Source organism: Medicago truncatula, chromosome 3 (genome assembly GCF_003473485.1).
Source record: "Medicago truncatula cultivar Jemalong A17 chromosome 3, MtrunA17r5.0-ANR, whole genome shotgun sequence".
NCBI lineage: Eukaryota > Viridiplantae > Streptophyta > Magnoliopsida > Fabales > Fabaceae > Medicago > Medicago truncatula.
Genome location: NC_053044.1, coordinates 39608306 through 39625132, shown reverse-complemented (window position 1 = coordinate 39625132; position 16827 = coordinate 39608306). Strand labels below are relative to the sequence as shown.

The following is a 16827-nucleotide window of genomic DNA, read 5'->3' as shown; positions in this document are numbered from 1 at the left end:
ATCGATTTAATTCCATTTTTGTCTACTTTCAAACAAAAAAAATATAGAAAAAGCGTCCTATATATAGTGCCAAATTCTACAACACGCCGCTTCACCTACATTTTCTACTTTCTCTAAATCTCTCTCTCTCAAACATCACCACATCCCCATGGAAGCTCAAGCATACAAAGAGCAAGAAGAAGCACTTCTCATCCAAACACTTGCACTTCAAATAGACAACAAAGAAGAACTTTCTCATAAGCAAGAGAAAGAAGACACCAACAACAACGATCACAAAGAAAAACTATCTCCTAAACAAGAAAAAGAAGACACAACCACCATCAACAACAACATTTCTCCGCCGCCGCCGCCGCTGTATGAAGTGGAAGAAATCCTAGGATATGAGTTTAAGAACAAGCAGTTATTGGAAGAGGCTCTCACACATACCACTTACGGAGCTGAGAATGATTATGAGCGATTGGAATATGTAGGTGATGCTGTTCTTAACTTGTTGATGGCAAGGGAACAGTTTGTTTCATATCCAAATTTGAAACCTGGTATTTTGACTCAATTGCGGTCAAAAAATGTGGACTCTGAAAAGCTGGCACGAGTGGCTATCAATCATGGGTTGGATCGTTATTTGCGTCACAAAAAGCCACAACTTGGAGAGCAAGTAAGTATATTCTTGTATTTATTCGCTAGTTAATTTCTCCACTTTTCGAAGATTAGGGCATATGGTAGTAGATAGTCTAATATCAATGCTGTAATGGTTTCTCACTCAATATGTCGATTTATTTTTAGTTTTCTTCAAAACAAATTAGGTGAGTTTTCTACAATTATTTTTCATAAAAAATAATTACTTTTTTGAGACCCCACCGAAATGATTTATAAACAAAATCGCACGTATTTTTTTGGAACAACACATTAATATATGCAATCTCTATAAAAAAAAAATATTGTCAAAATTATTTTTCATGAAACAAAACTAATAAATTCTTTCATTCATTCATTTCCTTCAAAAAAAAAAAAAAATTCTTTCATTCATTAAAATAAAAAAGGTAATTTAAATGTAGATAAGTGAATTTTAAAATTTAATAATATAACAATTAAAAATTTGCGAGGTGTTTTTATGACACAACACAAACATATTATATATATTATTGATTCATATGGATATTGTACATAAGTTAAACATTATTTCTGTTTGTTTTTATTATTATTTATTATTATTCATACAGGTATCGTTAGGGATTGGAATAGGCCAGGCCGGTTTAAAAGGGTCTACGACCTACTTTTTTCCTAAATAAGGAAGGTCTAGGCTTTTTTAAAAGCCTATTTAGCTTAAAATGTCATACCACATGCTATTAGAAAAGCTTTTTAGGCCTATTATGTAAATATGAATAATATTATTTATTATTATATTATATACTATATTTTGAATTAAATTATAAATTTGTCAACTTTAAAGTAATTTCAGTTTATTTGCTTACAATATTTTTTCGCATATTTAAATGTATTATTATAAATTAGAATTGAAATATGATATAATATATAGTAAAGTTATCTAAAACTTCATGTTAAATATTGAAAAAAGAGTTTAATATAATTGATATATTAGCTCGCTAGGCTATTTAATCTTGGATCATATTACTTATTTAAATATGTTCATATAAAATAGGCTTTTAAACATGCTAACAGGCCTAATCAGACTTTCATAAGGTCAGACTCAGGCCTAAAAAATAAGTCTATGACAGGCCGCAGACCTTACAAAAATTTGACAGATCAAACTTAGGTCTTGCAAAGTCTAACTCAGTCTAACCTATTCTCATCCTTAGGTATTGTATATAAAAACTTGCCAGTGTTAGTTTATGTTATAGTATCACTTTTTTGTGAAACATTATTGCTGTTTTTTTTTAAGCCGAAGCATAATTGCTCTTAAAAGCCCTTAAAAAATAATTAGTCTTAAAAACCAGAAGTACTACATATCAAATGAGTTTTGTTTTGGTCAACAAAAAAGTCAATTGAGTTTTGTTCTTATTGTCATAACTAAGAATTTGTTCTTTGTACCCTATTTTGCCTTAAAGAGCGTCTTTAACCAACAGTTGGAAAAAGTATTATTAGTGGCATGTGTAGTCTACAGGTTTTTCTGTCTATCTATAGATCACAGACAGGGAGAGACTTTGAGAGAGACATTCTTTGTTTTTATTCAGTTTTACTATTATTATACTTATACTTCCATTGTCATTCCGCATGCCCTTTCCATTTTTTTTTAATAAAATATTGACTTATAATTGTAGGTTTTTGTTTGACAAATAAATGTACATATTACTCCAAAAAAATTTGCATCTATTTATTTTAGAGGAAAATGAATAAAAGTTGTATTGTGTAATAATAATAATAATAATATAATGAAAACAATACTCCTATCACCACTATTCATTCCTGACACATTACATTATAGCTGGCCCATAAGAGGTGAGAAGATTCACGCATTTAGTCATAATAATTAAAATAAAACATTCACAATGTAGTTGTGATTAATTAACTCGCAATAAATAAAAGAAACTTCTAACCCAACTTGAAGATATGTTTTTGACTCAAAGAAAACAAAAACTAGTAGTAGTGAAGAAGGTATTTTTCTGGTATATGGATTATTTTCGATTGAACTTTTAATTTATACAACACACTGTACCACTAACATTTTTTTTTTTTTTTGCCAATTTGATACAGATTGAAGCATTTACTAAAGCAATTGAAGATTATCCTATACATTCAAATGGGCACATACATGTGCCTAAAGATCTAGCTGATATGGTTGAGTCAACGATTGGAGCTCTCTTCATTGATTGTGACTCATCCCTCGAAATTGTGTGGAAGGTACTCAATAATTTTTCACTTATTGCGATATATTTAAAATCCATCAAAAGTATATTTTTATGAAATTGTACAATTTCATGTTTATATGATTTTATATGGATACCATCTATAAGCAAAACGTTATTGTTTTAAATATCTACTATGCATTATCTTAGAATTGATTTTAAGACCTCATATAAATTAATTAGTACAATAGTTTTATTATTAAAGTCTTTCTTGCTTCTCAGTTGTACGATGAGTCTCAACTCTCAAGAGTTCCAATCATTGCTCCAATTAATATTTAATAAAATCATTGCTCCAATTAGGTATACAATATATGATAGATAGATACATTATATTGTAAAAGAAGTAGGAGAAATGCAATACTATTATTCTGAAGTAATGGTAGGATTATATTATCATAGATATGTTGTTATAAGTTAATTGTATATATAAAAAATATTCTTTTAATATGTATCTAAAGCATATTTTCAGGGAATACTCTATAGAATCACTAAATAGCAGTTCAAAGAATGGTTTGAATGGTTTATATGGATACTCTTGGAGATGATTTATTGCTAGGAAATTAGTTAGGGGTCTTTGTTTATATTACGAATGGTTTTTGAACCCTATTCTTTGTCTTAATTTTTGATGTAGGGTGTTTACTTTTTGCGAGGCGAGTACCCCTTGTTCTTTTTCTGATTTACGGGTTAAATACTTTTTGTACTTTTCTCGTTATATAATAATTTTTATGTTAAAAAAAAAAGCAGTTTAAAGAATATTTCCATGGGATACTCTATAAAACCACCAAGTACTAGTACAATTAAAGACTGGTTCTTCATCTACTAGGAGTACATAAAATATTTGATTGCTCTCACGAAGTCAAAATTATCTAATATACTAATAATATAATTTTATGTACATATATAAATAGCAAAACTTAAGAATTGCAAAGAAGTAGTATGTGTGTGTAAAATCTTTAAATTGCTCAGGGTCATAGACATATATAATGATATGAAATTTTCTCCTATTTTTTATTAGATATGTAGGTGTATTCTTTTTTGCGATTTCTCTTTTTTGTTTTAGGGCAATTTTGCATTTTCTCTTATGTTTTATAATTTTAGTACTTTAGATATATATAACATAGTATATTTTTTTTAGATTTAACATTTTTTTTGTTATATTCATTAACTCAATTTTTTTTTACATTTTTAAAAAAAACTTCTTGGCCAGGTTTTCAGAAAATTACTTGAACCTATAATTGAGCCAAACACCGTTGAGAAGCATCCCGTTTCAGAGCTTCAAGAAGTTTGTCAGAAGAAAAAATTGAATTTACAATTCGTAGACTTGTGGGAAAAATCTATGAACATTGATGTCTTCATCAATGAGAAATTTGTTGGAAGAGGCACTTATGGCTCTAAGAAAGACATTGCACATTATAGAGCTGCAAAAAATGCTTTGGATAATATAGAAAGGGTGCTAAGTGGAAGCACATCTATAGTTGAAGATGCTCTTGTAGATTGATGTTTATGTTTCTTGATGAGCACTTTTTGGTCTCTCTTCTTGGGATAGTTTTTGTGATGTCTCCTAGAGTGTTGGGGTAGGGTGCCCTCTCTGGGCATTTCATGGTCTTTTGTTTCTTCTTTTTCTTGTTCTTTTTGGTTGTTTTGGTTTTTCTTGGACTTGAGTACCCATTGTATGTTTTTCTTTCTTTGATTTATATGATAATTTTTGCCTTTAAAAAATATTGATGTTTACGTTTGTGGATGATTTTTTTCCTTCCTTTTAGGGTGTACAAGTGGTTGAATTTGTGTACCATACACGAATCTCATTTTTTATATATATTGATTTGATAGTTTGAAATTAAATGTCTTAGATGTATAAAGGACAACCTACTAATATTGTTGGTGGTCTTCTATAGGTATTTATATTTATAAAACGGTCTTCCATAAAATGGAAATTATATTTATTATTCTCCAAAAAAGAAATTAAGGTTGAGGAGTGTCGGTAACACGCTTTTTTATTAGTTGAAATTCAAATGAATGCTGCTAAATTAAACTTGCCGTCGGTATAGCTTAAGATTTGGATGCTGGAGAAGGGGGTATAACATGATGTTTCCATGATAGAGGTTTAGAGATCAAGAAATATGTTGTTAGACTCAAGGCTATGTTGATATTGTACCATACTAGACCTTGCACCCGTGCGATGCATATGTGTAACTCATAAAAAGCAAATTTTAATAGTAAGTATCAAACCTTGAAACATAAAGTTTATAAGTCAGATAATACAATTGGGACATAACAATACATTTCATAATAAATTGCGGAAAACTTCTTTGTAAACGACATTCGAAGTAGTGTTGATGCAAGCACCATCGTCGTCTGTCAGAAGTATTTTCAGCCCACTCCTAGAAGTCACACGTGAAATAGCAACATAAAGTTGACCATGAGAGAACATAGGTTGTGGGAGATATACACCAACTTGCTTGAGAGACTGACCTTGACTTTTGTTAATAGTCATTGCAAAGCATACAGAAATGGGAAATTGTCTTCTGTTGAATTTAAACAGAATTCTTGTGTCAGACGGTGAAAGAGATAGTCTGGGGATATGCACCTTTTCTCCAACATTGCTCCCTGTTATTACCTTTCCTTCAAGAACATATCTACCCATCTTTGTAATTATCAACCTTGTTCCGTTGCAAAGGCCTGCAATAATGTCCAAGTTTCGCAGTAACATAACAGGGACTCCCACTTTCAACTTTATCTTGTGATTTGGAATACCAGATGCATTAATTGTGTTCAAGAATTCTGGTGTGTGAATATCATCAGGCCTGTTAGCCATGGATGGCTTAGTCAATGGTGAATCACAACTCAGATATATCTTTTCTTCACCATGGACCAAAGACAACATATAATCATTAATTTCCTCAACAATGACATTTTTGGGTGTCAATATGGCTCTTTCTTGGAAAAAAGAAGGGTCATGCATATTCATAACCAGCGATGGATATATAGCATCAACAATAGCAGCAATATGGTTACCTGTAGTAATGTCTTATTAATAAGGAATGCAACTCTGCTAACAAATAAAATAAACCGACAAAAGAAGTATAAAGTGATCTCACAACTCTCATAAGAGGTTTATTAATAAGGAATTCATAACAGAAATAACAATTATATTAATATAGAGCATCATTCGTACAAAGAAAACGAAAAAGAACTGTAGAAAAACTCTTGGTGTTATGCAATAAACTCATCCATATAAGGATTGAATTAATTATTCATCAAAACAGAAAACGGAAAGAACAGAAACAAAAACAATGGAAAATTACATCAAAGCTTATGACAAAATGTCTTAGATCGAACTGGTAACTTAAACTCAATGACGAATCACACAAAAGTAGAGGGTTACATTCATGCCAACCGAAGGAGCACCAACCACCACATGTGCACCCTCTGCAATCCTTCGAACCTTGACCATAAGCTCCCACCCTCCTCCAATCTTGAAGTTTGGAGTAGGATTCAATGAAAAATTGAGAGTGCAGTTCCATATGTTGCCATTTTCGTCCACTATGTCTAGTATCGTTGTTTCTCTATCCAAAGCCATTTGAGCAAAACCAACTTCAGCTAGTTCCTGATAAAACAAAAAAAATGTTTGAGCCTTACAAAAAAAAAACGACAACTTCAGCTAGTTCTCTAAAACTCATTGGTGAGTTAAAGGTTGGGTATCGAATTCTCTTACCAAACCTGTTCGTGATTCTAATATCAAACCTTTCGTTTCCCATAAACACGATTGTAACCCAAGAACCAAACTGCACTTTGTAGAAATCATGAAGAGTGTGCCAACCCTTTGTCAAATAAATCCCCTAGTTATTCCTTTCCACCAGCACTTTAAACTGATTGCGTTTTGGATCTACCAGAGTAGCGTATTGATGGATCTGGTCTCCAAAATCATGGGAAAACATCATTGGCAGCATAATAGCACCCTGTGTAAACAAATAACGTTGTTAGGATTTTGGAAATGAATAACAGATGGAAGGAGAATTTACCATAACAAAACCACTCACATATTCAACGTTGATTTCAACCATGTATGTCCTATACTTCAGGCGTAGCTCGTTGATCCTCCTATCCATTTCAGTCACTGGATTGGGATCAAGTGGTTCTGCAAAAAACGACACACCAAACATCATGCTTATAACCGCAATAATAAGGAAATGGTATAGGGATAGCATCATATAATATGAGATTGTGCATACATACCAATCAACATGTTGTAAGAGAGCATCGCCTGGATGTTATGGTGGAAAGCCATATCATGAGATGTTGTTTATAAATAAGAGTAAAACTCCTCATCTGATAGAAACCAACTTTGGGAAACGGCAAACAATTGATTGCAGAATGGAAAACCAAAAGTTTGTGGCTGTGTGCATTACAATCATAACTATCCACTATAGTTAAATTTGAAATTCAAAATCAGCATTAAATGGATTAGGGTGAGAGATTTCCCGCTTATGAAAATAGGGTTTAGGCAAATGGAGCATGCATTGTGAACCTTAGTATTATATATTAAGATATAAAGAATGTATCAATTGATTCCCTAAAAAAAAAAATGTATCTATTGATATATTTGATTTGATTTACAAAAGGTATATAGAACCAATGATGTATTGTCTGACACCTTGACAAAGAAGTCATCTGCACCTATTGTTTTTGTAAGCCTAAAGCTTCACCTTCTTCACCTTTTCTCCACAAGTATGACATTTTTCAAGAACGTCCCAGTTCTGTTTTATGGTGGCTGCACTAGATCGAATCAAGGCTCCTTAATACCAATTGTTAGCACACACACTCTCTTTATACACAAAGAAGAATATTATTGAAAATATCTCTTGTATATTGGCATGCATCTTGTTGAATCCCACATCAATCTAATTATTAGGCTCATTCAATTTGTAACTAAGTAACTCAAGAACTGACAAATCAACCGCTTTTAACTACTAACTAACAATAATAGAAATTGCAATCATCTTTCAACATTCATGTTGTTTGTGGCTTTAACCAACGTATTTAGGTTTTTTTTTTGTTTACTTTCTGTTTTTAAATCCATCACACTTATGTTTTTGCTTTTTCTCCACCTTTAGCATTTTTTATGCATGCCTCTTAAAAAAAAAGGTGATTGCTGGAATTCTAAGTAACAAAAAACAACATAAATTCGTGATTTTTGTAAGGAAAATATATTTAGGGATATAATTGTAATGATCAAAGTATAATTTTTTAAGTAGATAAAATTGCCCCTTATAAATGTTTTTATGATTTAATTGTCCATTTTTCAATAGTGGTTTAGGTAGTGATTTGTATCCATTTAGTTTTTCAAAGGACTAAAGATTGATTTTATTTTTCCAAGGGATCAAACATATCATCTCGTAGTTTCTCTCATAGATTAAAATAAATATTCACAATTTTAATCAAAGAGCACAATTGGAGAAAATAAAACTAACTTGTTTCGTGACATTTTTTCTTAAATGTAACAATTATTAATTTATGAGACAGAGTGATTATATAAAGGATAATGATAATTCCATGTCAAAACAAAATTTGAACCCAACACTAAGAAATCAATCCAAAATAGTAAAAAAGAAAAGCATATTTACTGGGATAGAGAAAGAGAGAGGGAGTAATCTCCCATAACCATTTTGAGTATGGAGTCAAATTCCCTTCATGGAGTGTACTAGAGAGCTTTGGGTGAAAGCAAGAAAACAAAAACAGTTAGCTTGACAGAAACCATTGTCAGCTAGAGTCTCGTATAATCCTACCACTTGTTTGTCTTGTCCCCCACAATCTTGTTGCAATGCCGTTTCTGCATTCATCTGTATGGTATGCATGATATGGTACGTAGTACTTGTACCAGTAATACTAGTCCAACACTACAAACCAACAAGTGAATAATAAAGTGACAAAACAACATTCATATTTCAGAATCAAATCAAATAATCATTGGTTCATTTTTCAACATTATATATGATCAGTTAATTAACAGACAGTACGTGTTGGACAATCAAGAAAATATAGGGCAAGGAAACAAGATGCAGCAGAATTTGTAAAAAGAGACAAAATAGGAGAAGAAAAATAGAGACAAACCAAATTTATAACATTTTACATGATAAATATGAAATGTGAAAATTAGGGTGTCAAAGTTATTAACTTTGGACTACATTTTACCCACCTTATTTCATAATTTTGTGCTCACAACATTAACAAGCTTTTTCTCAAAACAAAAAAAAAACATTAACAAGCTTATGACTTTCAATTGGCATCTTAGATAGCACATTTTGTTTTCTTGTCACGCTATAAGACTAGATCCAAGTAACAATCAAGAATATAGTAATTATTTTCGTCTGGTAAAAAAATTGTTTATTGCTTTACTTTAGAGTGAAATATATTTACTTTACTTTATTAATTGTGCCAACACAAATGAGCACCGGTGTATCTATCATATAGATACCATGTTAATAGTAAATTTAGAATTTCCTTGATGTCATTGAGGCTTCTGATATAGTATGACAAACTAATTGACCTCATAGTAAAAATAAGACTTTGTAAATTAACACTCCTCTTGTAACTAACATCTTATCACATTTATATATCAGATATCAGATTTATTAGTTATTTAATAAATCTAAAAAGTTATTTTTGTTAATAAATGTGATAAGAGGGAGTAGAAAATAGTAAATTATAATAACCAACGATGAATTGATTCAAGTGTAGTAAGTTCAAAGAAAATTCTAGAGATCTATGTTAAATGAATAATTGAGAGACATAACATTAAATGTAAGTCGTTGGAATAAACATATCACTTCCTCCGTCTCAAATGATAACAAAAATAATAATAATTCACACTTATTAGGAAAAACTAAAACCTAGTAATTTCGAGTGTAGTTTTTTGCTTTTTTCTTAGAATAAGTTTTATGGGAAGATGTAAAACATAATTTTTATTGGTTATTGATTATGGAGAAAATGGAAATAAGAGTAAATTAAATGCAAGTAAAAGTTTTTGTTGGGAAAGATGATTTTCTAGAATAACATTTTTTTTTTAGAGATCTAGAATAACTATTAAATAATATTGAAGTTTTTTTTTTTTTTTTTTTATACTTTGGGACAAAGAAAATGTGTTTTTTTACTTATAATTTGGGATGAAGGGTTTATGTTTTCTGCGACTTTAATTACAAGCAAAAGTAATTGGTCAAATAAAGTTAATGTTTAGGGTGCAATTTTTCTGATTGATGTATAGAACTCTACTTGAAAGTTGAAACTTATAAACATGAAAGAAATAGTCATTTATTATAGACTTAAATATGTATTTCATTCTTGCAATTAGGGGTAAATTGTCAGGATTAACAAATATAAGGACCAATTTTTAAACGACCCCTAATTGCAAGGATGAAATACATATTTAACCATTATTATAAATCAAATCAAACAGTAGATACCAAACCAATCTTGTTAAGCAAGTAAATTGTTATTCTCCCAAATATTTTCTCCTTTTCAATCTATTTCAAAAGCTTATCCACCTTCTCATTTTCTAACAAAAAATGCCAAGAAATTGTTTTTGACCGTGGTTAATATTTTTACTGAGATTGTGGTTAACTTTGTGCAATTTTAAAGAGTGGTGATACATGTACCACCCCATGTGGCAATACACCCTTTACATCCACACAAAATTCTGACACGTGGCAACCTGGACTCCACACAAATAGAAGATAAAGTGTGGTTGTGAGATGAACTTACCAAAATATCCCTGATACATAGGGTGTATAATGGGGTGTATGAATAAAGGGTATTCATGTAACATTTTCCACTTTTAAATCTCTCCATCGTGAACTCCATTACTTATCTTGTCTATATATACACTACTCCCACACATCACAACTTTGCCATCTCCTTTACTTTCTCTCTATTTGCCACTACCCTTTGTTCCTCTCTTTTCAACCACACACCATGGAAATTCAAGCCCACAAAGATCAAGAAGAAGAACTTCTTCACTTAACCACACCACAAAATCATACCCTTGAAGCTGAAGTTCACAACAAAGAGCAAGAAAAAGCACCTCTACTTTTAACTATACCACATCCGCACACCATTGAAGTTCAAGCACGCAAAGACGAAGAAGAAGCACTTCTCCTCCAAACATGTGCACTCAAAATAGATGAGAAAGAAGAAGACTCTCCCAAGCTAGAAAAAGAAGTGCAAATGAAGGAAAGTGATTCTCCGCCTCCTTCACCACCACCACCGCCACAGCTGCAAGAAGTGGAAGTGATTCCACACATCATGGAAGCTCAAATTCACAAAGACCAAGAAGAAGCACTTGTCAATTACACATGTGCACTCAAAATAGATGACAAAGAAGAAGAACACTCTCCTAAACAACAAGAAGAAGTTCCCATGATGGAAAATGATTCTCCGCCTCCTTCACCGCCGCCACCACTGCATGGTGTCGAAGTAATTCCACACACAATGGAATCTCAAGTTCACAAAGAAGAAGCACTCATCATCCAAACATGCGCACTGAAAATAGACGACAAAGAAGAACACTCTCCTAATCAAGGACAAGAAGTAGCACACGTGAAGGAAGATGAGACTGATGCAGAGACAAAAGAAAATGACTCTCCACCACCATTGCATGAAGTTGAAGCCATTCTTGAATACGAATTTAAGAACAAACTATTACTAGAAGAGGCTTTCACTCATGGTACTTATGGTGCTGAGAATGGCTTATCATATGAACGTTTGGAATATGTAGGTGATTCAGTTCTTAACCTAATGATAACAAAGGAACAGTTTCAAGCATATCCAACCCTAGCACCAGGTCACTTGACCCGTTTACGTGCTGCAAATGTCGACACTGAAAAACTGGCACGTGTGGCAATCAAGCATGGTTTGCATCGTTATTTGCGACACAAAAAACCTCTACTTGGAGACCAAGTAAGTTCTATCACTCTCATATTGGTCACACCAAATGGTTAATACTATAATAACTTTGCTTAGTTTCAAGAGCTTAAATATATATTAACGTGCTAATTAACAAAACTATTTTTTAATCTAATCATGGCTTACAATCTGAAACAGAAACTATTCTTACAATAAATATTAGAGAAATGTTCAAACATTTACACAAAAGCTATTTATGGTAATTGTAGAGAAATAAGTAAAATGTGAGTCCTTCCTTAAAAAAGATGGTTAATATTTAGAATATATTATTGAAAAAACCCGTATTTCATCAAAAATAACTTCATCAGTTTTTTTCATGTGTAAATATAACTTCTTTTTTTCTTATTTTATGTTGTAAAAGAACTGTAAAAAAAAAGTGGGTATGATTAATTGATGAAAAAAATTATTTAAGGATTGTTTTCTGTTGTAAGGACCAAATTATTTTTTATTTATTGTTAGGGAGTATATCCATTTTTTGGAGACTAATAGTTGCCTTTATTTTTTATTTATAAGAATGGTCACATGGTGTGTTCGTATACCATATATGACCATGTACTTTATTTTTCCATTTTCCTTAATGGTGACTTTAGCCAGCAGTTGGAGAAATATTATAGACATGCTGCAGTAGATAGTATCAAACATATAAACTCAAAATAGACAGACAGAAGAAAGAGACATACAGTAACACATATAGACATTAAGTTTGTTTTCATTCAATTTGTTATTCTTATTCAGTTATAGATTTTGGGTCAATGATTTCTTGTACTATAGTACTTAGTTGGTCATTCAGCATGCCTTCTCCAATTTTATTGTATTTTTACATAAAAATTGAGTTTCTGTTTTACAAAAAGAATTCCATATATTATTATGATTTTTTTTCATTTTGGATTTTTTTTTTTACAGATTCAAGAATTTACTAAAGGGATAGCTGAATATCCTTTACATTCCAATGGACTGATCGACGTTCCTAAAAGTTTAGCAGATATTGTCGAGTCAACCATTGGTGCAATCTTCGTTGATTGTGGCTCATCGGTCGAAACTGTGTGGAAGGTACTCTATCATTTTTTCACTTTTTTGAAAAAGCATTCATTTTTCACTTATATAGAATATATTTATAAAAGTCATCAAAAATATATATTTTCTTTTTTGACAAATCAAAAATATATTTTTTTGAAATTATACAAATATAGGTTTATATGATTATTTTTTTAATAATGCATGCATGTTTATATGATTTTTTTTACGAGAAAGACATGTTTTTAATTTATTTTATATGACAACATATATTACGCATGTTTATATGGTTTTATATGGATACCATCTATAAGTGAGTGGGCATGGAGTGCCTTAAAATGGGTTTGGAGTACCTATAATACTCCCTTAATAAATAAATAAAATTGCTTATAAAAAAACTATCTATAAGTAAAACATTATTGTTTTAAATATCTTCTACGTATTATCTTAAGACCTCGTATAAATTAATACAATTGTTAGAATTTCATAAAGACTTAATTACACTTTTTTTTAGAACTTAGTTACACTTTTATAGTCTTTCGTACATCTCAATTGTTTGTTTTGAGTTTCAATCATTGTTCCAGTTGAGTCTACAATATATATGATAGATATACATATAAGAGAAATGCGATATTTTTTTATAATAGATGTTATTATAGGTTTATGGTATAATAAATTTTTGAAATATGTGTAAAAAGTAGTATCTCTAATATATGGAATACTCTATATATAGAACCACTGAATAGCTGAAGCATGACTACGATATATTGCAAAAAAAGAACAACCTGTACGTGTATCTACATAAACTCCTTTTTACTCATGTAACCAAAATTATCTAATTCTAATGATGTGATTTTTATGCCAATAATAATGTGATTTTATGTACATATATATTATAATCATAATATATTACGGATAGTAAAACTTAAGACTTGCATACACATATAATAGTAGTATATAATAATATGACATTTTCTCCTGATATTTTCATTATGTATGCAGAAATGTAGAAATATTGCATTTTCTCTTATATTTATTTTATTTTACATTTATATAACATAGTATAATATTTTGGAACTAACATTTTACAATTTTTATATTCATTTGGACAGGTTTTTAAAAAGCTACTTGAACCTATAATTGATCCCAACACTATTCAAAGGCATCCAGTCACAGAGCTTCATGAAGTTTGTCAAAAGAAAAGTCTCAAGTTACAATTCAGAGATTTGTGGAAAGAGACTATGAGAATTGAAGTCCTTATAAATGAGGAGTTTGTTGGAAGTGGTGTTTATGGCTCTAAGAAAGAAATTGCACACAATAGGGCAGCAAAAAATGCTTTGGAAAATATGGAAAAAATTCTTGGTATAAGCACGTCTACAAAAGAAGATGTTACCGAAGATTTAGATTCCCCTTCTAAGTGCAATGGAGGTTCAGATGTTACCGAAAATTTAAGTTCCCCATCTAAATGCAATGGAGGTCAAGATGCTACCGAAGATTTAGGTTCTCCTCCTAAGTGCAATGGAGATCTAGATGCTATCGAAGGTTCGCCAAAGTGCAATGGAGGCCCAGATGTTACCGAAGATTTAGGTTTTCTTCATAAATGCAATGGAGGTCCAGATGCTATTAGAGATTTAGGTTTCCCAAGAGGTTCAGATGTTACTGTTTATATTAGTGGTTGATTTGGGTATTTATTTGTTTGCTTATATCACTTAATAGTGAGTTTGTGCAATATGAAAGATTCTTGGGTGCTCGCTCAATCAAGAATTTCTCATGCAGTATTCCTAACTAGAACAATAAATTATATATATTTCTAAGTTGTTACATTGCGCCTATCTTTTGATATATTGTCCTTTTGATGTTTTTAGAAACGTTATATTTTAATTATTTTCTTACATTATGTTTTAATTATGTATTCATTAATTTTATTTTTGCACGCATGTCTTTTAATATTTCCTTACACGTTTTCAAAAGCTTATTGGAACCTTATGATCACTGATCTAAAAACTGTGTAAAAGTATCTTGGTATGGAACTCTATAAAAATAATCGTAGACATATGGAAATAATCTATGAACTTTGATTATTCATTTTTTGAGGTGATGAACGTTGATCTTCTAATAAATGAAAAAATTGTTGAAAGAGGCACTTGGGCTTTGAAAAATAATTTGGACACAAGAGGGCGACATTGAATGTCTTGGATAACAATAAAAATATACTTTTTTTTTGCAGAAACAATAAGTGTTAAGCATAGCTCGTATAATATAATCCTAAAATAAATAAATAAAGTATAGCTCGTATTAGAATTATATTCAGCTTTGATTTCCTTTTCTCTTTATGCAATCGGCTTTGAATTCAAGACTTTCTAACATTTTCTTGGGGAGTTTTTGTTCCCAGGTTGGAGTGAATCTAGACATGTGTTTAGGGGAAAATTTGGGTATAAAACTTCTTAAAATTGCGGAGGAATCGTCGTCTTTGCAACGCTAATATATTTGTAACAAGAAATCAGAATTATTAATCTTTTGAATTTGTGATTGAAATAATCTATTATTTTCAATCCATTTTTATAAAGTTAAGCTCTAACCATTGAACTACATCTCTCGAACAAATTATGACTTACTTTGGATATAGAAAAATACGGGCAAGCCATAGCACAAAAAGCTTTGGGGCTATCTTGATATTGGACTTCTTTTATAATACACATAATGTGTCGGAGCCATGAATTAAAATTAGGGGGTACAAATTTAAAAGTGTAATTTAGTAAAGAAAAATATAAACTTTTAAATGCAGAACTTATAAAAAAAAAAAAATTAAAAATTATAATATACATATGAAGTTTATATTGTCAAACAAATATTAAAAGAATTAATATTTTCTTCTAATAAATTAATCTTCAAGCTTGTTTTATATTTATATTTCGCTTAGTTAAGAGGTTTTTGTTAGACATTTACTAGTCTTTTGATATGTTAACACTATGGATTTCATTATAAGTTGTTGTACAAGGGGATTCTCTCTCGGCCATTAAAATGATTGAAGGTAATGCGAGTGTTTCACATGTTTTTCATTATTTGTTGTCTAAGGCTAAGGTAGTATGTCATTTTTTTTTAAAGAAAATATGCTTATAGCATTTCATTAATAACAAGAGGTTCAATACAATCGGGTATATGAAAATAAATAGTGGGACTAGTTAGTAACATGGCCTCTCGTGCAAGAACATGAGCAACATGATGATATAATGCACCCAAATTCAGAAGTGTCGTCTCGATTTGTCATCTAGCTTTCGTTGTCAACATATTTCTCGTTAATTTAATCAAATGATTTTTCGTGTCAAATATAATTTTTGTCAATATGTTTTTTAAAGATGTTTAAAAGATGTTTTGAATTATAGAATCCAAACAAGAGGTAAAATAGAAATTTTGAAGGAGGGATAAGAAATTATCAAACAATTTTGATTAGATACCCTCATATCTAATTCATATATCAATACAATTTCTTAAAATATTCAAACTACCATTTTTATCATAAATTGAGCTATTTACGGTGTATATATATAAACTTACTACTTTAAACTTCTTAACATCTTTATCTTTATCTTTATTATATACATTTGCGCTATTTTTTCTTAAAGTACACGTGACAACTTATTAGTGAAAGGATCATTTAATGTTATTTCTTATGTACACACAATTTAATGTTATTTCTTATATACACCCAATATATGATAGCGTTTATAATAGGAAAAAAAACAAACGGAATTGGAAAATAAAAAAATTAACCGAAAATGTTGTGCAAAAAGTCATAATTTGAAATTGTTATTTAATGTACCAATGTTTTCTTTTATGTATACAATAAATATGGAAAAGCTTATAATAGAAACAACAATGATAAGTGCATTTAATATTTTTTTTCATCTACACACCAACATGTTTTTTTTTTTTAGGGAATATACACACCAAAATGTCAACTGCTAAAATTCGAACGATTATTTATTGTACCATG

General features: G+C 30.5%; 2 protein-coding genes across 2 annotated transcripts; both read left to right on the top strand.

Annotated features, from left to right (window-relative positions):
• Window positions 1-54: 54 nt before the first annotated feature.
• LOC11432696 (ribonuclease 3-like protein 3) lies at window positions 55-4596 on the top strand. Its single transcript, XM_003601323.4, has 3 exons — window positions 55-652; window positions 2710-2856; window positions 4069-4596. Exons 1-3 carry the CDS (start codon window positions 149-151, stop codon window positions 4357-4359), a joined length of 942 nt encoding a protein of 313 aa, XP_003601371.2. The 5' UTR covers window positions 55-148; the 3' UTR covers window positions 4360-4596.
• A 6233-nt stretch (window positions 4597-10829) lies between these two features.
• On the top strand, window positions 10830-14512 carry LOC11427553 (endoribonuclease Dicer homolog 1). Its single transcript, XM_039832080.1, has 3 exons — window positions 10830-11813; window positions 12723-12869; window positions 13946-14512. The coding sequence occupies exons 1-3, from the start codon at window positions 10830-10832 to the stop codon at window positions 14510-14512; spliced, it is 1698 nt and encodes a 565-aa protein (XP_039688014.1).
• The last annotated feature ends 2315 nt before the right edge of the window (window positions 14513-16827 follow it).